The sequence below is a fragment of the Dama dama genome, chromosome 5 (assembly GCF_033118175.1).
Source record: "Dama dama isolate Ldn47 chromosome 5, ASM3311817v1, whole genome shotgun sequence".
Lineage (NCBI taxonomy): Eukaryota > Metazoa > Chordata > Mammalia > Artiodactyla > Cervidae > Dama > Dama dama.
In genome coordinates, this window is record NC_083685.1 from 8862845 (window position 1) to 8887609 (window position 24765).

At 42.2% G+C, this 24765-nt stretch overlaps 2 protein-coding genes across 2 annotated transcripts in view; both read right to left on the minus strand.

Moving 5' to 3' along the window:
* The window catches only part of CORO1C (coronin 1C), a 72824-nt gene extending 48518 nt beyond the window's left edge, over window positions 1-24306 (minus strand). The window contains exon 1 of the mRNA XM_061141689.1: window positions 24208-24306. The gene's annotated coding sequence lies outside the window, so the exon portion shown is untranslated. The remainder of the gene's footprint in view (window positions 1-24207) is intronic.
* Window positions 7771-16651, minus strand: LOC133056407 (translationally-controlled tumor protein-like). Its single transcript, XM_061141688.1, has one exon. The coding sequence runs from the start codon at window positions 15464-15466 to the stop codon at window positions 15062-15064; it is 405 nt and encodes a 134-aa protein (XP_060997671.1). The 5' UTR covers window positions 15467-16651; the 3' UTR covers window positions 7771-15061.
* Window positions 24307-24765: the final 459 nt, after the last annotated feature.

The window sequence follows — 24765 nt, forward strand, 5'->3', positions numbered from 1 at the left end:
CAGTGTGAACAGACAACGTGAGGAAGCCCTCTAACTTGAAAAATGCAGACAGTTTTTCCTCTTTGCTCAAACAGGCGAGGATACCATCTAATCTCACCAACAATATGGATATTAATATAAATATGCTTTGAATGTCTTCACTGGGAAACATCTCACAAAGCTGCTGGCTGTCTGACGCACTAAAATACCTTTAAAAGTCACTTCTGTATCACAGAGTGACATATGCTACACAAATTTCCATCCCAAGTACACGAAGTCAGAGTGAGAGGTTCTTTTGCTCCAACCATGGAGCAGAGGGTTAGCGACAGAGCAGAGAGGGGGAAGGCCAGGGCTCTGGCCGTGCTGCACGGTCTGGGCCAGGCCATCCACATCCGAGGTCGAACCTCATCTGGGCTCAGCTGCCCACATGTGGCACGGCTGCTCACATCGCACACAACAGAGAAGAGCACCGAACAGGGCGGGCTGGCGAATCGGCAGCTTTGTGAGTGCGAAGCACAGCGTTTACTTCCTGGCCATGGTTCAATAGGGCAAGTCATAATCTCCTTCAGGGTCAGGTGCTCTGCCTGGAAGTGGGCACAATACATATACAGTTGAAGTGACCATTAAACGAGCACTTGCTAATGGGACTGTAGCAGGAGAGTATTTTATTAAAGTACCCTATATAGTTAGAAACACATAACTAAGTACACAGTAAACCAGCTATTTTTGTCATCCTAGTATTTGACATAAGGTAATCCGGATTCAAGTTCCACTTCTGCCACTAACCTTTCTGAGCCTCAGTTTCCTCATCTATGAAAGAGGAGGATACCTTATAATAAGAATTAAAAACGATATTTGACATACCGGGTCCAGGTGACCTCACTGCTGAAGTCTATCAAATGTTAAAGGATTAATACCAGTTCTTCACCAATTACTTCCAAACTAATTTTATAAGGCCAGTATTACTCTGATACCAAAATCATACAAAGACATCCCAAGAAAACTAGACTAATATCTTTTATAAATATGGATGCAAAAATCCTCAACAGAATACTAGCAGACAAAATCTAGCAACATGTGAAAAGGCTTCTTCTACACCATGACCAAGTGGGACTTTTCCCACAATGCAAGGTTGGTGTGACATCTGAAAATCAATTAATGTAACATGTGTCAATCAAATAAAAAACAAAAACCACATGACCATCTCACAGAAAAAGTATCTGACAAAATCAGAACAAGGACAGACATGTAAGTTAAGGGAATAGAACTGAAAGTTCTTCCCACATCTTTGATCAAGCGATTTTAACAAGGGTGCCAAGATGATTCAATGTGGGGAATAAGACTTTTTTTCAACAAGTGGTGCTGGGACCGCAGGATAGACACAAAAGAAGCGGGAAGCGGAACTATATGTAACTTTGTTCTGTATTTTCCAAGTCTTCTGTAAATGTGTTATCATATTTTCATTAATAAATGCATGATTTAAAAAAAAGGCTGGACCCTGACCTCACATAATATAAAATAATTAACCCAAAATGGATCAAAGATGTAACTCTAAGAGCTAAAATTTTAAAACTCAGAAGAAAACACAGGAGTAAATCTTCATGACCTTGGATCTGGCAAAGGATTCTTAGATGTGACACCAAAAACACAAGCAACAAAAATAAAAAGTATACAAAATGGATTGCATCAAAATTAAAAACCTTTGTCACCATCAAGAAAATAAAAAGACAACTCACAGAATGGGGAGAAAATTTTTGGAAATAATATATCTGATAAGGCACTTTTATCTAGTATAAAGAGTTCCTACAACTCAGTAATAAAAAAGACGAATAATCTAATTTCAAAATGAGCAAAGGACTTGAATAGGTCTTTCCAAAAATGAAATGTCCAATAAGCACAAGAAAAGATACTGGATATTTTTGGTCACTGGGGAAATGTAAATCAAAATCACATTGAAATACCACTTCACGCCTACCAGGATGGCTAGAATCAGGCCAGAGAATAAGTGTCAATGAGAATGCAGAGAAATCTGAACCCTCAGACACAGGTAGTGGGAATGTAAAACAGCGCAGCTGCTTGGGAGGGCAGTCTGGCAGTTCTGAAACGATTCAACAGAGTTAACGCTATGACCCTGAAATTCCACAACTAGGAACATACCCCAAAGAACTAAAAACAGGTAGTCAGACAAATTCTTGTACAGGAATTTTAAGAGCAGCACATTCACAACAGCCAAAGGGTGAAAACAATCCAAATGCTCAAGACCCACTGAACAATGAATGGACAAACAAAATGGCATATATCCACACAAAGGGATATTATTTGGCAATTTAAAAAAATACTAATACATGCTACAACTTAAATAAACCTTATTATGCTAAGAAGCCAATTACAAAAGCTTACATATTATGATTCCTAGTCACACAAAGGCCCAGAATAGGCGAACCCATGGACACAGAAAGCAAATTAATGATTGTCTGTCGGGGAGGAAGGGGTATTACAGAATAGGAGGTTATAGCTAAAGAGTTATAGCCTTTCTTTCTGAAGTGATGAAAATATTCTATGATTTGTGGTGACAGCTGTACATATTTGTGAATATATTAAAAACCATTGAACTGTATACTTTAAGTAGGGTGAGTTGTAAGATATGTGAATTATCTCTCAATAAAAATGTTTTTTAAAAGTATGCAAAGTGCCTAGCATAGAATCTGAAGCATAGTAAGCACTGTCTGATAAATGTCTGCAACTGTTATTTCAGAGCCTGCTAATAGGTTTCTCTACCCCAAAGGAAAAAAACCAAGTCAATTTTCTGCCAATCTATGAGCCAAAAGTATGATTTTACATTAATGAGCTAGCATCAGTTACCAACGAACCTTTACAAAATTTTATATTCTCCCACATCAGCATGGTGTTTACTACAGAAAAACAAACGTCTTCTTGAGAAAGAAGCCTGTAGTATCAAACCATGTTAGTTTCACCAATTTTTTAAATGTTCAGCTATAAATTTCCAAAGCGTCATACCATCAAACTTAAGTTGTTCTTTTATTAAATATCATATCCCAAATTACACAACTACAGCATCCCCCAAATGAAGGCATTTAATAAGTAAATTTAATTTTCAGTTTTATTAAAAAAAAATAGATGAAACAATCCTGAACAAATACACAGACACAAAGTCCAAGGATAGGATACATTCAATTTCAAATGTCTTATCAGAGTTCAACCTTAGAGAGGCTGCCTGCCCATTAGTCTTTCAAGTACAAGTTCTTTGAACTGCATAGGGCCTTTTCTTTCCAATGATCATAGGAATTAAAGATCCACGTGGTAATAAAGAGGGAGACAATGTAGCAATCATTAAGCAAATCAAAGAAATGTTTACAAATTTCAAAATAAACTGATTTTAGATAGAAAGAATGCAATGTGGTCTTTGTTTTGTTTGCAATGTGTTTTTTAATTTCCACAAAATGTTGGGAATTATGAACCTTACCCAAGGCCTTATAATAAGCAATTGATCATTCTCCCCAAATTTCCAGTAAGACTGGGACTGTTCTGGAATGATTTTCATTATAATAAAAACTGATGAATCTCTGAAAGACAAAGACTGTGAGAACAGGCTGAGAGCATAGATCCAACCATAAAACATTCTCACAGACACGTCTCCTCTGCCCAAGTTTCTAGATGATATTGAAAGCCAAGGAAGCAGATTAAAAGTTAAGTCTTGACTGTTTAGTAGCCATCATGGCAAGCCTCTTTTTAATTCATTTACCCTTTTTATAGTCGACAGGCTATCGACAGGCTATATATTAGGACTTATTTATATTATAACCAGAAGTTTGTACCTTTAGACTCCTTCACCCATTTCACCCACCACCTCTGGCAACCACCAAATGTGCTATTTTCCTATAGAGTTTGGGTTTTGTGTTGGCTTTTGTTTTTAAGATTCAGCATGTAAGTGATAAAGAGTATTTGTCTTTCTCTGTCTGATTTACTTCACTCAGAATAATGCCCTCAAGATCCATCCATCTTGTCACAAATGGCAGGATTTCCTTCTTTTTAATGGCTGAATAATATTCCACAATACTACACTTTCTCATCCATCTATCTGTCAGACATCTGGGTTGTCTCCATTATCTTGGCTATTGTAAATAATACTGCAATGAACACAGGGGTACACATATCTTTTCAAGATAATGATTTAGTTTCCTCTGGATAAATACTCAGAAGGAGAATTGTTGGATCATATGGTAGTTCCATTTTTACCTTTTTGAGGAACCTCCATACCATCTTCCATAGTGATTACACCAATTTACATTCCTGCACAAATTTCTAATCAGTAGATAATATGTTCTTGTGTTTAGCTTCATGAAGAAAATCTAGGGCTTCCCTGATGGTCCAGCGGTTAAGAATCCACCTGCCAATGTTGGGGACACGGGCTTTGATCCCTGTGCTGGTAAGACCCCACATGCTGTGGGGCAACTAAGCCCACGCGCCTCAACTGCTGAAGCCCAAGTGCGCTAGAGCCTGGGAGCCGCAGCAAGAGACGCCACCACAAAGAGAAGCACGGGAGCTGCCACCAAAAGTGCCCGTACTCCCCACAACTAGAGAAAGCCCAAGTGCAGCAACTAAGGCCAGCACAGCCAGAAATAAATAAATACAGCTGATCTGTAAAGAAAGACTCTTTAAAAAAAAAAAAGAAAACCTACAAGCTGACTATTAACCCCCACAATACTTAACAGTTCATCTAAGGAAACAAAAAATTATTAAAATTTTCTTTACATGTTGGGTAAACATTTTAACCAAAAACAAACTGTGAAAAATAAGGTCCATGTTTTAAGGACCTATTTTATAGGCATCAGAACAAAGTTTGCTAAAAATCATTCTCAGAAGAAAACTTCCATGTCACAATCAGGTGATCATCATCGACCTCGTTCAGAGTGTAAAGGTGTGCTTCTTGCAGTAATGCCTAGTCAAGTTAACAGAGAAAATTTATTTCAAAGGCCATAAAATAAATGTGTTGGGTGTTTAGAGGGGAAAACGTAGACAAAACAGGGTGTTTATTATACTGTAATGGCACCAAATAAAACACAAACACCTGAGTAAATGTTACTACATTTTTTCTCCATTCTCTCTGCTTCCATCAATCTCATAAAAAAGGGACCATAATTTTGACATTTTCCTGTTTATTGAGAAGTTATCTGTTTAAAGATTCCAGCAGATGCACTTCTACGGTGTGTATGAAAGGAAGCACATCCTGCTAGGAACACATACAGGAAAACCCCTACTAGCAGCAAAATCCTGCTCAGCACATGTGCTGAGACCATTCCAGAGATCACTCAAAGGCTCAGGAGGCTGAGCAGCAGCAACCACAGGAAGACTGCAGAGTGTCCCAACAGGGAAAGACATGTTCCCTCTGAGCTACTGCTTTTGTGGCCCTTTTAGATGTGGGGAGAGATCAGACACGTTATTTAACAGAAAGTGGCAAGCAGGACAGCAGAGGAGGAAACAAGGGTCCCCAAATCCACTATAAATGGCAGCGCCAACAGCTAAAGTCTTTGTGAGAAGTTGGAAAGGTGTTACATAAGCCTGTGCAGGATATACATTCATGAGACAGCAGACACCAAGAGCAAATACGGGAGGTACTCTGATTAAATACAAAAATTCAAGGTTCATCACTTCTGGATATGAGATGGCTCAGCTTTTTTCAATTTCCTTAAACCAAACCCACCAGTGACACTTGTAGAGTTCACCTAACAAATTACTTTCATTGCATCCAATCCTTTAATAAACAGATCCATATATGAGATCCTCAAAAAAATACACCTAATTTACTCACTTTAATAGAAGCTGTTTTACAAAGGAAGAAAAAAAGACCACATGCAACAATCTGCTTTATATAAAGCACAGCAGAAAGTCAGATAGACACACAACATTCCTTACATACAGCAGCTAAGGCCGAAAGTTTGCACTCCAGAGATGTTGGAAATTTTTTTTTAGAAAACTGCTGACCACTTAAGACAACTGACTGCAACTATGGAACAGCCTTGATGTTGGTTCAATTCATCATGACACCGGGAATGGTGACAGGGCTTCCCTGGCGGTCCAGTGGCTGGGACTTTGCCTTCCAATGCAGGGGGTGTGGGTTCCATCTCTGGTCAGATAGCTAAGATTCCACAGGCCTCTTCACCAAAAAACATAAAACAGAAGCAATATTGTAACAAATTCAATAAAAGACTTAAAAAAAAATGGCAAAATAATGGGCGAAAATTCACTCATTATAGCTTTCCAAACACTGACATCCCCTTATCCACTCAGGTTCTAGGTAAAATGCCACGAATGAGGCATACGGACAGTAAGTGCACTTTGCTTTGACCCAAGAATCCTACAACATTTTGGTTTTCAAATGCTTCTTGGAAAGAAAATACAAAGAAATGCAAGTAAGATTTACCAATTAGTTTCCAGACCGGGCCCCACAGAAGCCTGGAGTAAAAAGGGTCATCAGTTCCAGGCCCTTCATTTTTAGTCCAGAGACACTGCGTGACTCGCCCAAAGATAAAGGACTCCAGAGAGAGACAGGATGACCTCGAACCACAAAGTACAGGGCAGTTCAACTTCTCACCCCCTGAACTTTCATACTTTTTCAGTGATAAACTCCACACACACATACAGTCTGGGTTTCCCACATCAGCCAGAAACGCCTCTCAGAACTCCTTCATGCGGTGCCTCCACAGTTCACAGTTCCACTTGGCCTGCTGGTGCCATTTTTAAATAGGAAATGACACTTGACTCACACTTTATAAACTACAGAAGCTGGCTGTTTGCATTCAAATATACTGAGACAAACGATAGAGCACATTAGGTGTGCCCAAGGAAACCAATCTTTGCTTCTGATTGAAAACCCTTAGGTTTAAGTCAAGGAACTATGTGCTCAACTGTCCAAGAGAAGAGCTGGGCATGTATAAAAAGCTGGAGAGCTAAATGTCAATAATAATTTCTGGGCTTCCCTGGGAGCTGCTAAGTTGTGGGAGACATGGGCTCGATCCCTGATCCTGGAAGATCCCACATGCCTTGGGGCAGATAAGCCCGAGTGCCTCAACTACTGAAGCCCACGAGCCTAGGGCCCGTGCTCCACGAGAGAAGCCACCGCAGTGAAAAGCCCATGTACCACAACTAGAGAGCAGCCCCCGCACGCCCCAACTAGAGAAAAACCTGCACAGCAACCAAGATCTAGCACAGTTAAAAATAAGATAAATTATTTTTTAATAAAGAATATTTTCTAAAAGGTGAGGTACGAAGAACAGGTTTACTCTTTTTAAAGCTTTCTAAGAAAAGAACTCCTACTTTTACAGTTTATAACTTTGTACTCATTTTAGGAACTGGTTGGTTACAAAGAGTTCCTAAAATGACATCAGTATAGGCACTCCCCGATGACAGAGTAGGATGCGCAGCTCAGAGTGACAGCAAAAAATGCAGGGACAAGAGGCCAGACAAGCTATCTACCTGCACCAAATCACCACGAGGTAGACTTCAGACATCTGACAACTAACTGTCAACTACACTCAACAAGGCTGAAATTTTTAAAAAAGAAATGAGCATGATGTGAACAGCAAAAGAGCAACAGATAAAGATCCTAAATACAAAAACTCAAAATCCCACTTCAGCTCTCGCATGCTCATCTTAAAGAAAGACCCTTCATCAACCAGAGAGGTCTGTGCTGGAACTCCCTTAAAATAAAGAATGACATGCCATGAATTTTAGTTACTAAAACAAGAACTTTTAAAAGGTTGCAAGGGTCATCTCTAGCTCTTCAATGACAGATTTTTTTTTATTACATTATCAAAGGATAGGGCATATTTTCCCCCAAGATAACATATAAGGATGACATGTTTACAATCCCTTGTATCTCCCAGTTTTTTGCTATCACCAGCATCTTTATAAATACACCCATGCTATGCTTCCCTGGAGCTTTAAGAAAGGATCACTGAAGAATCCCCCATCGAAGAGACAGGCGCCACCTGCCCAGACAACACGATGGAACCGAATAAAATCCTCTGAGCTGAAGCATCTCCCTAAAGTGCCCCACAGGAGACCAGGCTTGGAAGCTCGGTTCTGCCTCCCTCTTCAAAGAGCCAAATTAATCCCAAGAGTGCTCGTCCCAATTGCAGAACCTTTACCGACATGACTGGCCCAGCACTCTCACTTAAAAATTAATGACGAATGTGTTTTGAAATGCTCTTTCTATACTGATGACCTACTTTTCTTATCAACAGCTGGGGGAAAGCACATTGTGTATGACTGCAAACTTGCTAAGTCTGTTTCCACTACTGAGATGGAGTTTCTCTTGGAATAAAATTTTAATAACTCTTTAGCAATATATTTAGAGCAGGAAATGAAATTATTGGACTCCCAGATCTTTCTGTGGGTTTTTAAAGGCATTTTTATGAAGCCCCTCATAAGGCTAGCCATAAGAAAAAGTAGCAATGTCAAAAAACACACTAATCTCCTTCAACTGAAAAACTGCCGCCTTCCCTTTTTAATACCATATATCCTAGGCAAGCAGTGATCAAATAAACATACTCCTGACCCTGTTTCAAGGGAGGTAGAGTGAAATAACTCTGGCCTGGATGCAAGATAAACTTATACTGACACAATCACCTAACCACTAAATCAATTCAGTCCTATGGTTGGTTGTTTCTTCATCTAAAAGTAGGAGAACTAAAATAAATTATTCTAGGGTGCTATTATTAATACAATTATTATTAAATGTATTAACCCAAAGCCTACAAGTCTATATGGAACGTTTCTTTCACTGGGATGCAGTCTACATCCCCCCATAAAACACACACAATTCAAGGAGAATGGAATTACCAGCACCCATAGGGTTATACTCATAACACACATGCTTGACTGTGAATGCTGAAGTCTTTAACCCCAGTCATTCATCATGCATTTATTCACCAACTATTTACTGAGCTCTGACCATGTGCCTGGCATAATGCTAAGAAGAGGAGTCAGGCTCCCACGGAGCTGACAGTCTCCAAGAGGAGACACTGCAATCGAATATTCACACCAAAGTCACTGTGCTGCTGGGACGCAAAGTACATGGGGCAGGGAGTCAATACAGGGTGAAGAACCACCTTTTTAGGAGCTCCCAAGAGCCTTCTCTTTACAAGCAGAGTGTCTGAAAATAGCAAAAAACTAGGGGAAAATATTTAAATTACTTATTGTGACTTTTCAGATTAGTAACCACCTGTGGCTTTAAAATTAAGGTAGCAAAAATAAATAAATAAAATAAAAATAAATTAAAGTAGCTTGCCCACAGAGATGCCCCAGAGCTTGAAGGTAAACATAATGAACAAGCTATTTGAAAACAAAACTAACACTGTTTAAAATAAAAAATCTCCCTGTTTCCAGAATTTTCAGCCACTTTATAGAGACAGGAAAGTGCACATGTGTACACAGCTCAAAGATAATGCAGGTTCAGTTTCAAACCACTGCAACAAAAATGTCTCAAAGTAAAGTGAGTCGTAAGAATTTTCGGGTTTCCCAGTGCATATAAAAGTTCCGTTCACGTTATCTGTAGGACAAAGGAGCCTGGCAGGCTACAGTCCACAGGGTCACAGAGTCAGACACGACTGAAGCGACTTAGTGTGCACACAGTCTATTAAACGCACAATAGCATAATGTCTGAAAACAATGTATACATCTTTATTTTAAAATACCTAATTGCTTTTTTGAAAAACCAGCTATCATCTGAGCCTTCAGTGAGTGATAATCTTTTTTGGTTGACGGCTAACCGATCAGGGTGGTAGTTTCGAAAGGCTGGGTGGCTGTGGCAATTTCTTAAGAGAATAGCCTGCCACATCAATTGATTCTTCCTTTCACAAAAGATTTCTCTGTAGCACGCGAAGCTGTTTGATAGCATCTTACCCACGACAGAACTTTTTTCAAAATTGGGGTCAATCCTATCAAACCCTGTTGCTGCTTTATCATCTAAATTTATGTAACATTCTAAATAAAACCTTTGTTGTCATATCAACAATCTTCACATATTCACCAGGAACAGAATCCACCTCAAGAAACCATTTTCTTGTCAATGTATGACAAAAACCACTACAATATTGTAATTAGCCTCCAACTAATAAAAAAAAAGAAAAAGAAACCATTTTCTTTGCTCACCCGTGAGAAGCCACTCTTCATCTGTCCAAGTCTGATCATGAGACGGCAGCAATCCAGGCCCATCTGCAGGCTCCAGTTCTAGCTCTCTTGCTATTTCCATCACATCTGCAGTTATTTCTTCCACTGAAGTCATCCATGATGACTGGAATTAACTTCTTCCACACTCTTGTTAATGTTGGTATTCTGACCTCTTCCCATGAATCATGAATGATCTAAGTGGCATCTAGAGTGGTGAGTCCTTTCCAGAAGGTTCTCAATTGACTTTGCCACAATCCATCAGAGGACTCACCATCTATGGCAGCTATAGCCTTACAAAAAAGTATGTCTTCAATAGTAAGATTTGAAAGTCAAAACTACTCCTTGATCCATGGGCTACAGAGCTGAAGCTGTGTTAGCAGGCATGAAAACAACATTCACCTCATTCTGCCTCTCCACCAGAGCTCTGGAGTGACCAAGCATGTCGTCAACAAGCAGTAACATTTTGAAAAGAATATTTTTCTGCACAGTTGGTCTCAACAGTAGGCTTAAAATATTCAGGAAACCATGTTGTAAACAGATGTGCTGTCATCCAGGCTTTATTGTTCCATTTATAGAGCACAGGAGGAGTAGATTTAGCGTGATTCTTAAGGTCCCTAGGATATTCAGGATGGTAAACGAGCACTGTCTTCACCTTAGGTCACGAGCTGCATTAGCCACTGAGAGTCAGCCTGTCCTTTGAAGCTAGGCACTGACTTCTCCTCTCTTGTTATGAAAGTCCTAGGTGGCATCTTCTTCCATTAGAAGATTACTTCATCTGTGTTGAAAATCCATTGTCTAGGGTGTCACCTTTGTTAATAATCTGAGTTAGATCTTTGGGATAACTTGCTCCAGCTTCTACACCAGCACTGCTGCCTCACCTTGCACTTTGATGTTACAGTGACAGTTTCTTTTCTCAAACTTCATAAAGAAACCTCTGCTAGCCTCAAATTCTTCTTCTGCAATTTCTTCACTTGAAGCCTTCACAGAACTGAAGAGAGCTAGGGCCTTGCTCAAGATTAGGCTTTGGCTTAAAGGAATGCTGTGGCTGGTTTGGTATTCTCTCCAGACCACCAAACTGTCTCCATATCAGCAATAAGATTGCTTTGCTTTCTTATCATTCCAGGTTCACCAGCGACCTTCAAGAACGTTTCCTTTGCATTCACAACTTGACTACCTGGCCCAAGAAGTCTGTTAGCCTCCCTCACTGAGCTCAATTATTTCTAACTTTTGATTTAAAGTGAGAGACCTAACACTCTTCCTTTCACGTGAACACTTAGAAGCCACTGCAAGGTTATTAACTGGCCTAATTTCAACACTATTGTGTCTCAGGAAATAGGGAGGCTCAAGGAGAGAGGGACAGGGAGCAGCCAGGTAGCGGAGCAGTTAGAAAACCCCTTTATTAAGTTCACCATCTTACATGGGCGTGGTTCGTGATACTCCAAAACAACTACAACAGGAACATCAAAGATCACTGACCACAGAGCATCATACCAAGTATAATAAAGAAGAAGTTTGAAATATTGCAAGAATTATCAAAATGTGAACACAGACGTGAAGTGGGCAAACGCTGTTGGAAAAAATGGTGCTGATAGACCTGCTAGATGCAAAGCTTCCACAAACCTTTCATTTTGTGAAAAAACAGTATCTGTGAAGTGTGATAAGGAAATGGCAACCCACTCTAGTATCCTTGCCTGGAAAATCCCATAGTCAGAGGAGCCTGGTAGGCTATGGCCCATGCAGTCCGCAAAGAATCAGACACAACTGAGCGACTGAGCGTGAGCATGCCTGTACCTCTTGAAGTCTTACTGCACCTTTGGACAGATCGTTTTGACTAATTCTTTTGGGTAAAATTACAAACTACTTCCTCATCAGCACACCTCTCTTCTAAAGGGGGAAAACACAAAAAACTCAGAATATCAATGTCTACAACCAAGAAACTGTAAAAATGTAACATCACTAGGGAAAATGTAATTACTATCAAATAAATACTTTACCACCACTCAATACTTTTAGAAGGTCTCAGTTCTTTAAGCGGGAAATGTCACACATCTTCTTCTACTAATAAAATGAAAATACCTCCGGGGAAGTGGAGACGAACAAATAAGGCTCACTTTCAGAAGCAAAATGAGCTTTCATTTGGGCTAAGTATTTTGGGAGTAAATTCTCTATTACTAGAAGCTTTTACCAGCCTTAGCTGGTAAAACTGTAACCTTATCCATTCCAAATCCAATTTCCCTCCAAACTGGATAAAGATTTGAAAAGAAAATCATAGTCCTTAATCCTTTATGTTAAATTAACTGGACTACATAACAGTAACTAAAAGAAAATTTTCAAATGCCTCAAATGAAAGCAGGAAGAATCCTTTAAGCATTTGAGTAGAAGGTCAGAAGAAAAGATCAGAGGTGTCCCACCCCCTAACACTGCTTGTCTAAAAAACTACATTTATAACGAACTTACATGTATAGTTTGCAGGAACCTCTAAAAATGGCCAAAAATAACACACACAAAAACACAGCTACAAAATGATTCTTTTTTTGTGATCACATGTTATAACAGGATATAAACCAAAGCCTACGGATTTTCAAATTTTAATACTGCACAAATGAACTCCTAAATGATTCAACAGCTGGAAGGGTGCCCAATTCACCCTATCTTAATGTACTTGGTTCTTGTCAATTTTTCAAGTGAAATGAACCCAAGCACATTAAATTCTTGGCGATCCAGGAGCCACTGAAATGAGCTGAGACCTGCCCTGTGACTCCCCGGGGCTGGCCTGGGGGCCCTGCAGTGTCCATTATGGGCACTTCACAGCGAGTACATTAAAGGACAGGAAACTGGACAGAAGGAGAAAGACATGAAAGGGTAACTCCATTTTTTCGAGGGCTACCTTAACGGGAGAATCCCATGGACAGAGGAGCCTGGCGGGCTACAGTCCATGGAGTCGCAAAGAGTCGGACACAATTGAGCAACTTCACTTTCACTTTCACCTTAACTATAAATCCTCACCTTGATACAGATGAGGGTTCTTCCCATACCTCTTTCGACAAAAACTCTCCAGCCGAAGGCACACTTCCACTAGGATGTTTCTTAAGATTCTTTCTAAAGTCAGAGTTGCAAGAATACTGGGGTGGGGTGCCATTTCCTACTCTAGGAGATCTTCCCAATCCAGGGATCAAACCTGCAACTCTTGTGTCTCCTGCATTGGCAGGCAGGTTCTTTACCACTAGTGCCACCTGGGAAGCCCCAAAGTTGCTAACCAAACCACAAATCAAAGCCCTAAGAACTCCATGCTACCAGTACTTTCAATTTACTCAATAAATTAGTTCATCAGAATTCATGCTTTAAATAACTAGAACTCCAAAATTTGCTTCACAGATAAAACATGTTTCAGTAAGTAAATGTGTATATATATATGCTAACACATTCATTTAAATGAAAATGATGACTAGCTTATCATAAGATAATTTAACCAGCAAATGTTTACAATCAGCAGTCCTTCTACACCACAGAAAATTTCCTCTATTCCTTTTATCTTTTAGCAAACTAGGAAGACTAACAATCCCTAGCACAAGTACAACATGCAAAACTGAAATTCAATTATTTGACTAGCATTTACTGAACATCTACTGTAGGCCAGGCACACGGCAGCGGACTGGGAAATGAAAGCACAAAAAACATGAGACTTCCATGCCTTCAAGGAACATGGCATATAGTGGCACTAGTGTTCACTTTCACAAACTGGAAAATAATAATTCCACACTTCTTTGTTTTAAACTTTCTACTCATTTAGCTCAAAATGTAATTAGTATTAGCACAGAAATCAATAATGTTAGTGACACCCATAAGTTACATTTCCATCTACCTTTATAACTCCAGAGCTAAACCATACTTCCATTTTACTCAAATGCACTGTATAAACGTGTATTCTGTTCTCATGACCTTGGACAATCTGGGTCATCTGCCTTATCCGTCACGTTACTCTTCCCCTGTTACACCTGCCCTGAGTCAGCCCAGTGCTATTTCGTAAACCCGAGGGCAGAGCCTCAACCCAGTGTCCCAGAGACACTGACTCTCCACTGCCCTGTCCTTTCAACCCCCACAGGGCTCAGGCCCCACACAGAGAATTCAGCATCAAGAAATGTATACTTGGGGGCTAGAGGAAGCTTGTAATGTTATTTTTACAACTATTACACATTTTAAAAGTAAATCAAAACATTAAGCCTGCCATTAACATTTCGTGAAGAAGTCTTCTCTACCTGTACCAGAAAAATCAAGTCCCTAATCCTTATTATACTTAGTTTCATAAAATGTTGAAGATGTTCTTAAAAACCAGACAATCCAAACCCCTTAAAGAGGTAATAACAAAAAGGAAAGATCAATTATTTCCCTTTGTTTGAGGAAAGAAGGGGCTTTGTGATAAGAGTCTATAAAGGATTAGAAATACAGGTAGAGACTAGCACACAGCTCTGGCAAGCACAAGTCACCCCAACTTACAGCCATTACCCTGCCCTGATCTACCACTACTCCAAGATTCCAGAAACCGAGTCACTGCTAAAACTTAAAACCCTTTCAAGCTGTGGTTCCTCCCGCAAAAAAAAAGAGGAAAAAAAAGGATCATGAGTGCTTTGAAAAAAAGCTGAGCAGATTCACTGTTCTCAATGAGGAACTTTTCTTTTTCTTGAGTTTAAATGCATTTTATTTTTAGACAACGTACATGACATGTTTTCTCAAAAACAATGCCTTCGTGCCAAATAAATCACCGTTCAGAACAAATGAAGAGCTCGAGATGACATCAGTCCCATTTGTCCAAGCCCTGGTGCTGTGCGGATGAAAAGCAGCAGCCAGCCAGTTATGACGACAGGTGACAGACCCAAAGTAACTGCCAACTGTGTTACCATATTCCATCCCTAAAGAAAATCATATATGGGGTCACACCATGCTCACGGTAGTCCAGCAGAGCGACCCTGCCATCTGGATTCATGTTTTTATCAATAAAGAACTGATAGTTTTTGAAATTAGCAAGGATGTGCTTGATTTGTTCTGTAGCCCCTATCATAAAAGGTTTTACTCTTTCTGGTCTCTGTTCTTCAAGTTTCCCTTTGATTGATTTTATATCATCTTTGATGTACTTTTTGTAGACTTCTTTTGTGAAGTTGGTTTCCTGCAAGTGATAGTTCAAGACAACATCAACACCAGTGATTACTATGCTTTCAGCAGCTTTGCCCTTGGGGATTTCAGCAGATGCATAGCCACCAACGCGTAAGTCATCAATGTTACCCTCTGTCCTACTGACCATATTCCCCTCCACCTCCAGACACAGCCCGTCCGCAACCTCCCAGGTCTTGTGGATGTGGGAGAATATGTTATCATCTGCTCTCCAGAAGGAACCTTTCTAAAGCAGACAAGGCTTCTTCCCAACTCCAGGAACCAGGGCTGCCTCCTACATGGGCTCTGCCTGAACCCGCTCGAATTCCCTCAACCTTTCCCTTGAAACTCTGGTACACTGACTACAGGCCAACATTTCACAGAGATGATGTTTATCAGTAAGGAATCTCCTTTGTAAAAATAATAATACTGTATCTCTAAGAGGGGCAAGAGACATGGGCGAAATAAGCTAAGACAATTAAGGCCATAGTTGTTCTAGCGCTGAGTAACAGTGGTAGTCTAGTAGGAACTGTGGCCCTCTGGAAGCACATTAGTTACAGAAATGCATTTGAACCACCTGCTTTGTGACTACTATTTAAAGGAGATCAGTTGAACAGGGGAGTGGAAGCTTCAAGTCAAGAGAGAAGGAGGCTGAACTAGGAGGGCTGCTGTGGCCTGAGGCTGCAGGGTGTCCCCGCACGGACAGGCACGGGCAGAGACAGGCGCCGGGGAGAGCTGGGTCCCTTCCTTACCCCCAGCCCCCAAAGCCGGGAATTCAGCTATCAGCACTAACAGTTTACAAAGCTGCGCTGTGACTTAAACAGATTTCTTCAGTCTAGGCTGGGAACTTACCACCGCTACAACACTGAACCTATACCAAAAAAATGCCTTCTCGGTTCCAAATAACTGAGTTAGACTTGGGAACGCAACCCAGTCCTGGGTTGGGGACTGAATGGACATGCTGCCTCCAGAATAGAAGCTGCAGCTGGGCTCTCAACCATTCAGGGTCAGGGAACCTCGTGACTCACAACTATCCTTTGCAGGTAAGACATATCACTTGTTCCACTTGACATTGTAGTTCAGCGCAGGGCATGCAAGATAGCTCTATACTGCATAAGATCAAGGACACCTCAGGGTTAAAATAAACAAACAAACAAACTTCCAGTTTCCCTTTTCCTCTGTAACACTGTAAAGCAACAGTGGTTCACATAAGAGACAGAGAGCCTAAGGGGACAGTTACTTTATTTCTAAAACAGACAACACGCATCTTATTAAGTATCACCCCAAAGAGCTATGGCCAACACTTGTTAGCTCTGGCCTCTTGCCTGCTTGCCAAAAAAAACTAGAATGACAATGTTAAACTAAAGACACTACTAACCACAAAATTAATTTACCATCTAGCTTGTAAAGTGACTAGTCTCCTAATAAATCCTTCTGCTTAACGGAGATGATGGCTCAAGCTTACATGTGTTTCTCAGTCACCGCTCAGGCAGCGCTTGAGTTCTTATATTAATAAATCAGCCTCAATTCTTTAAGTTCCTAAGAATGAAAGGAATTAGAGTCTTTAACTAGAAAAGAATGCTTGACCATTATGAAAAGGAATTTAAGTATCTTTCATGTGAAGTAAGCAAATAATGGTGAGTAAACATTCATCCTACAGAGGGGGAGCCTGTGAATTTTGTGAAGAACCCTGATAATGTCAAGAGTGGAAAATACACCCCCAAAGGCTTCACTCTCCCAACACTTCCTTTCCCACGTGTGTTTATGGCTGTTTACAAAACTGAAAAAAACTATGGCTTTGTTCATACATGATGAAGACTTCAGCAACTGTCACAACATGGGGACATACTATGAGTTCACAATGGGGCAAAAAAGGCTCTTACATCAAATGGCCACTTGCCCAGGTTCCCAGGCTATCATGGTTCCCCAGAGACATAATGATCACACTGGGAAGCAATGATCAACTTCTGCCAACCCTATGGGGTTTTCATTACACCTGTCTGTAGTTCCAGGACCCGTCGGATCTTGTTGCTGTCAAAATGAGCCTTTTCATGTATGGATAGCCTAATGGGGCTGACCTTTGCAATATTAATTGGTCTTTGAAACATCCAAGATAAATCCTTACCATAACTACATACTATAATGGTCGGATTACAAGACTGAGGACACAAAAAGGGGTCAATATAATACTGCCAAGGAGCTTTACATGAAAACTAGGACGTCTACCCAAAGGCTTATCCGAGAGATTCCATGTATTTTCAAGTTTCCCCAAACTATATCTAAAAAGACACCCTGAAAATCTGGATCAAGTTTCCTAGTTTAATACATGTACAAGCTGAAGATGAGAAGCGGAAAGAAGAAATTGGTGCTAACTACCAATCCGGATGATGAACTGAAGTGAATGACAGTGAGTGGGCTCAGTGTGTAAATCTGGCAAAAGACCATGGTGGAAGCTTAAGAGGGAACTGCTGAATTGTGTCAAGGACTAAAAATTAAGGAAAGCTCATAGGGGTTAACACTGTAAAAAAAAAAAAAAATCCACACTATAGTATAAATCCACACCACCAATTACAAAAATGAACTCACGCCATCCATGAAAGGAGGTGGGGGAGGAAGGGAGGGACAGTCAAGTTCCTGATCTTGGGAAGTCTCTCAAGCGCCTGTGACCACAGTCCCCTGGTCGTCAGATGAGGAACAAGCCAGTGAGGCGCTTTCCGCTCAAGCTGTGATTCAGAGTCACAAGGGAGCTGGAGCCCAGGCAGCTGGACTGACCAAGCTGATCCTCACGGGCATCAAGTTGAGGACCTCTAGGCCTGAGAAATAATCTCCCAAGCCCACTAAAATGATACATTCGTCAAAAGACGGTGACCTACCGGTGCTAAAATTATGATCCATTATTCATAATTTTTTAAAATGTAGATAATTGCATGACCAAAGGGGGAAAAATATGTATTGTGAAATTCCCACCTTCAGTCATGCAAAATACAAATGTTTCTACTCCCACTTAGAGTACACCTTCACCCCAACCTCCGCATTAATTTGATTTCTCTTGACTATGGCAAATCAGAGGAACGATTTTTGTCATTAATGTAAGATTCAAATGACAGGCCTAATTTAACATCCCATGAGACAACGGAGGCTCTGTTCCCACACAGAACATTACATTTGATCACAACACTGCCACTCACATCGTACTCCATCCTGTGAGCATCTCACACACTGGAGCATCCTTCCAAATCCTACAAAGATCAATCTTTTTGCCAGTAGCTAAACCTTTTTCCTTAAAATACACAGACAGACTGAATACAAGCCTAAGGCCTACATAAGAGAAGCTCGTCTGAATAGACAGTTACAATTCAGATCGATGGCCAAAAACGGTCTCATTTTTAACACTACCTTCCCATCCTAAAATTAAACACTTTTTCCTCTCCAGTGATTCAAGTTTGATATGAAGTCGAAAATACAGAGGCAGGAGTGAGAATCCATACACTAATAGCTTAACATGAAAAATAAAATGTGTTAAACTTCCCCTCCTTGATTCCCCCCAATTCCATTCATTAACAGACATTTAAGAGCGAAGACAGAGAAAAAAAAAAGAGTGAAGACAAAGGGCACACAAATTTATTCGGAGTCTACTCAAAACCTAGCAAGGTACTATTAGCATCTCCATATTACAGAAGAGGAAACTGAGGCTCAGGGAGGTCAGGTAATTGACAAAATCGCAGCTGTTAAAAACAAGGGTTAGAGAGTGAAACCCTCCAGTCTGCTCTGAAGGTCTGCATTCTTCGTTGCTTCAATTTCTCGAAAGACAAAACCCTCAGAGCAAGAAACAATGTAAGAACAGATAGCTCATTGAGCCTGATGAGACAAAGAACAAATCTGAAATTTTTTTTCCTTAAGTATTTATTTATTTATTTGGCTGCATCAGGTCTTAGTTGCAGCACATCGGATCTTTGTTGTGTCATGAGGGATCTGCTCCAGACTCTAGTTGGGGAGCAGAGGCTCAGCAGTCGAGGCACCCCGGCTTAGTTGCCCCTTGGCATGTGGGATCTTATTAATACGTTTCCCAACCAGGGATCAAACCCATGACCCCTGCATTGCAAGGCAGATTCTTAACCACTGGACCACCAAGGAAGTCCCAGAAATTTACCTCACTCCACTCCAATCACTTCAGTGACCACACAAAAAAGAAAACATAACCTCAAATGGCCAACTGGTTTTTTTCTAATTCTTAGGAAGATACTAAATGGAGTATTTTAATTAAAGTGTTAATCGGATGCTCTGAGAGAAGCAAGAGCAAGTGAAAAGGAAGGCAGTGTGCACCTTTAAAAGTCAATGCACACCCACCATCAGGGGTGCACAGGAGCAGTTCCAGCACTGACTGACTGACTCAACACCATCAGGGCAGGCCTGCTTGCACTTGGTGTGGCTAAATCATACCAACCCAATGTGTTCCCTGGCCATCTGCCCTGCTGAGAAGGCTGTGAGCCAGTCATCACTGTTTATTAGGGGGAAAGAGCCTGGATGAGAATATTCTGCCCTCAGGAAAATGTTTCAAACACTCGGTTTACATCTGAGCAATTTTTTGGTAAGAGGTGGACTCGGGTGCCAGAAAAGCAGAGGGGAATTACCTCTGCACTTCATGTTATTTTAACATAGGCAACAAAGGTGTAAATAATAACCAGAGAAACAAACCCATTGACCTCAGGATCTTTCCAGTTAACTTCAATAAAAAAAATCATTCAGCAAATATCCAGTAAGCACTAGAGACCATGCTGTGAGCAAGCGAATCTCGATCTGCCTTTCGTGTCCATTTCTCTCTCACATTCTGCCTTCCATAGGAAGGTGCCTTTCAGACAGTGAGCTCAAGTTCAGATACAGTTCCTTGTAGCAGATGGGAGTGATGAATGTCCGAGGCATGAGGACAGGGACAATGTCTGCCTGTGAGGACTAAGGAAGGTTTCATGGAGGATCCCAAAAGACAAGAGGGAAATGCAAATCAAAACCACAATGAGATACCACTTCACACCCACTAGGACGGCTAGTATCAAACAGTCAGAGGATAATAAGTGTTGGCAAAGATGCAGAGAAACCGAAACCTTTATACGCTGCGGGTGGGATTGTAAAATTGTGCAACTGCTTTGGAAAAATCTGGCAGTTCCTCTAACAGTTTAACACAGAGTAACCAATATGACCCAGTAATTCCCAAGAGAAAGGAAAACATATGTCCATACAGAAACTTGGACACAAATGTTCACAGAAGCATTATTCATAATAGCCAAAAAGGAGTAACACCCAAATGTCTATCAGCTGATGAATGGATAAACAATGGAACGGAGTATTTTTCAACTATTAGAAAAAGAATGAAGTACTTACACATGCTGCAGCAGAGATAAACCTTCCATACACTATGCTTAATAAAAGACACAAAAGATCACATATTGTATGATTCTATTTATAAAAAATGTCCAAAACAAGGGAAATCCATAGAGACAAAAAGTAGATATGTAGTTGTCTAAAGCAGGGGAGGGAGAAGAATTGAGGGATGGGGGTAAGACTGCTAATGGGTACAGGGTTTCTTTTGGGTCAATGAAAATATTCTAAAATTGTTATGATGACTGTACAACTCTGTGAATATACTAAAAATCATTGGATTCTACACTTTAAATGGGTGAATTGTATGATATGTGAATTATAGCTCCAAAAAGTAGTTATAAAACAAATAAGATTACATTATGTGCCACTGAAAAACAAAATAAGCTCTCAAAAAGAGTGTAGAATCTTGTTCACTCATTTTAAAGGATCTGAACTAGGGCAATGAAAACCCAGAGAGATTCTATTACTTAACATTCTGGGTACTAGGTCATACTAAAATATTCATGAGTATTTCCATGTTTTAATAAAGAAAAGGCATCTTAAGTTTAAAAAGACATACACGTGTCAGAAAACAGTTCTCATAACTCAGGAACAGGATGCATCCAAAGGAACACAAACCTGGATTTGTACCCTGCATCTGAAAATAGCACCCAAAATTTATTATTGTTCCACCTTTGAAAAAGAAATCAAAGGTGAAACAACTTGGTTAATATAATATTTCTAAAACACTGTTCGCGACAAAACAAAGTATTAAGAAATAATCTGCCATCTTACAGAAATGAATTTCCACACCCCCAGTGACATAACTAAGAACTGATCGCTTCTTCTTTTGTACATTCCATTTCGTAGGTATCTGAGTAACTCTCTTTCATGGGTGGAGTGAATCTCAACAGCGATAGCTGTGTTAAGCATAAAACTTAAATAAAAAAATCCATATTTAAAAAGGGCTATATGTCAGGCGTGAACAGAGTCAAGAAGTACAAACTTCTAGTAACAACATGCGTAAGTCATGGGATTTTACAGACAACACAGTGACTATAGTCAATAATCTAGTGTGTATTTGAAAGTTGTCAAGAGACTAAAAGTTCTCATCACAAAGAAAAAAGAAATGTAACTTTGTATGGTGATGAATGGTAACTAGGTTTATTGTGGTGACATTTCAGTGTATACCAATGTCGAATCATTATGCTGCATACATGAAACTAACAATGTGGCATGTCAGTTACACCTTAGTTTAAAAAAAATAATAATAAAGTAGCACACACATCACACGTCCTGTCAACCCTGAATCTGATCCCAAACTATATAAAGTAATAGACATAACTTTTGATTATTAGCACAATCTGCATACAAAGAAACAAATGATCATGAAAAATGTAATATTTTGTGCAGTGATCTCTCATTAGTATGTGTCCATTAGAATCCATCAGGCTTTAATGTACCTTCTACAAATAATTGAAAACAAACAGGGCATATTCCTAATTTGTCAAAAAGGTGTGTACCCAACCTTTATCTTTGTTCAATCCCCAGCACACATGACAAACATCTACCACAGAACATGGCACCCTAATATACAACACAATTCCCAGTTTTATTTCACTTTCTCCCCCAATTTATTTATGCAAACTCCCAGACCCAAGAGTTACTATTAGGCTTCATATCCAAACATGGTGCTGTGACTCTGAAATGTACCTCCAAAGCAAAAAAAAAAAAAAATGTTTCCTTTAAATTTTCTGAAATACATAGAATCAAGTCCAAAATAGAGTCTTCCCATGTCTTCAGTTTTACAGGCAGTGCAGAAAGTGCAATCCTATAAACAGATATCTATTTGCCTTCACAACTGAACAGCAGACGGTACAAAGCAACTGCTTATACTTAGTCATGTTTCTGTCTATTCTAGCAGGCTGGTGTCAGGAGAGAGTTCTGCCAGATAAGGACAATGAAATGCATTATTATAGAGTGACTACCAGCCCTACAAGTACTGTTTGAGGATGGAACCCTGGGCAGGAAAGCTGCAGTGAGAGGGCCTGATATTTTGTTGTAACCATTTCCAAAAGTAAATACATTCGTTCCCCAGGACCAGTTTACAAACGCGCACTATATTCAATTCTGCTTAAATGTCTTATAGGAAAGAAAGGCCTCTGTATCTTGCTCCCCTGGGGAAGATGAGCGACTTGCAATTTGCTTCTTACCCTGAATCCCACGTTTGCAACATGTAGAGCAAGGACTTCAGATACCACAAAACAAGGACAGCCTACATTAAAGCCAAATATAGGATGTGATTCTAAACCGCGAAGCAGTAAAGCCTACGTTTCCTTTTCCAGCCATCAAAACCCTTTGAACACTCCCAAAAAAGGACGGGAGGGCCAGCGCCTCTCCTGCAAGAGGAAGCCCCTTTCTTCTCGGCTCTCTCCGCAGCGGGCCACTTGCCCCCAACACATTCATATCATTCGAGAGACGGAGGGCAGCGTGTGCGCGCCCGTGTGGACAGGCGGGAGGGCTCGGTTCCCGTATTTCCAGCCTCTACATCTGAGCTCATCCTCAGTCATTTAGGCGCAGCGGAGCCCCACCTGCGCCGTGCTCCGTCTTAACTGCGTCCCTCGCCAGCTGCTCCGCTCTCACCGGAGCCTAGCTCTGAATCACCCAGCGCACGCGGACGCTCCAGGCCCCCGACCCTGCCGCCTTCCTGCCCCATTCTTCCTCTCCCAACCTGCCCCCTGCCCCTCCCCCGCCAGTCCCAGATCTCGGCTCCCACCGCCCGGCACAACCTCCTCTCAAACCGCCCCCACCCACATCACTCCAGCCCCAGCCCGGCTCGCCCTTCCCGACCCCCAACCCAGCTCTTCAGGGTCCAGAGCCGGCCTCTCACCCCAAAGCAGGCACCCCGAGGCCAGACCGCCGCCCTCACCCCTCCCGAGCAGGACCCAGCTCCCCCAGACCCCACGTGAGCCCAGCCCCTGGCACCGCCCCCCCAACCCGCTCCCCAGGGCGGCTCAAGCCCCGCCCCCAGGCCTGGCGCCCCCGGGCTCAGCGCCCTGGCCTCTCGCAGCCCCACCCCACCCAAGACCCCACCCAACCCGGCGGAGCCCTGACCCCTAAAATCCTTCCCGGGGTAGCCCCATTCCCACGCGGCTCCTCACCCATCCAGGAGGGTTCCGGACCCCCAAAAGTCTCCCCTGAGCAGCCTCCTCCCCACAGGGGACCTGGGTTCACTCTCCTCAGGCCGAGCGGTTCAGTCCTCAACTCCCCGCCCCGCCGGACCCCAAGTCTCCCGAAGCAGCCCCGACCCCTGTCCCCTGCTCACCGGCCAGGGCGGGCCCCCTGCTCACCGGCCAGGGCGGGCCCCCGACCCAGGGACCCGCGCCGCGCGCGCCCACCCAGCCCTGTCCACTCCACCGGGCCCTGCCCTACGCCCCGCCGGCTCCTGTCAGCCGGCGCCCTCACATGCTGAGAGGACAGGTCCGTCCGCCCGCCCCGCTCGCTCCCAAGCGGCCCTGCCGGGCGCGCGCAGCTCACCGGGGCCGAGGTGCCTGAGGCGCCGCTGCCGAAGTCCCCACTGCAAAGCCCGGCAAAGCCTCCAACCGCTACCGCCTCCCGCCTGGCACTGAGCGCCGCGCGGGGGAGGGGCGCAGACAGCCGCCACCGCCCCCGCCGCCGCACGCAGGCCCCGCCCCCGCGCCGTGCTGCGCCCAACCAGGGCCGCCGGGCTGCGGCACGCCACACCCACTTCCGGGAGGGGAAGCCCGCTTCCCACCCCGTGTTCCACGCCTCACTCTCCCTAGCGCCTCCTCTGGTCGCGCCGAGGGATGCAGGTGAGCCTTGGAAGAAGGTCGTGCCCAAGCGCAAGCACCGCCCACTAGCCCTCGGAGTGACCGGAGAGCCACGCCCACTGCCCCCTCAGAACTGGGAGCGGCGACCTTAGAGCCCGCCCACTGACCTGCTTGGTTCGGCCGAGCCACATTCTTTCGCTCCTCAAAAATTCCCCCGGAGTCCCTGAAAACCGGAACATCAACTCCTCTAAGCCCTGCCCACTGCCCCATCCGAACCCTTCGCCGGCTTTTTGGGTCCTTAAGC

Coding starts and splice junctions, on each gene's coding strand:
- LOC133056407 (XM_061141688.1), bottom strand. CDS start 15,466: ATGGTCAGTAGGACAGAGGGTAACATTGATGACTTACGCGTTGGTGGC.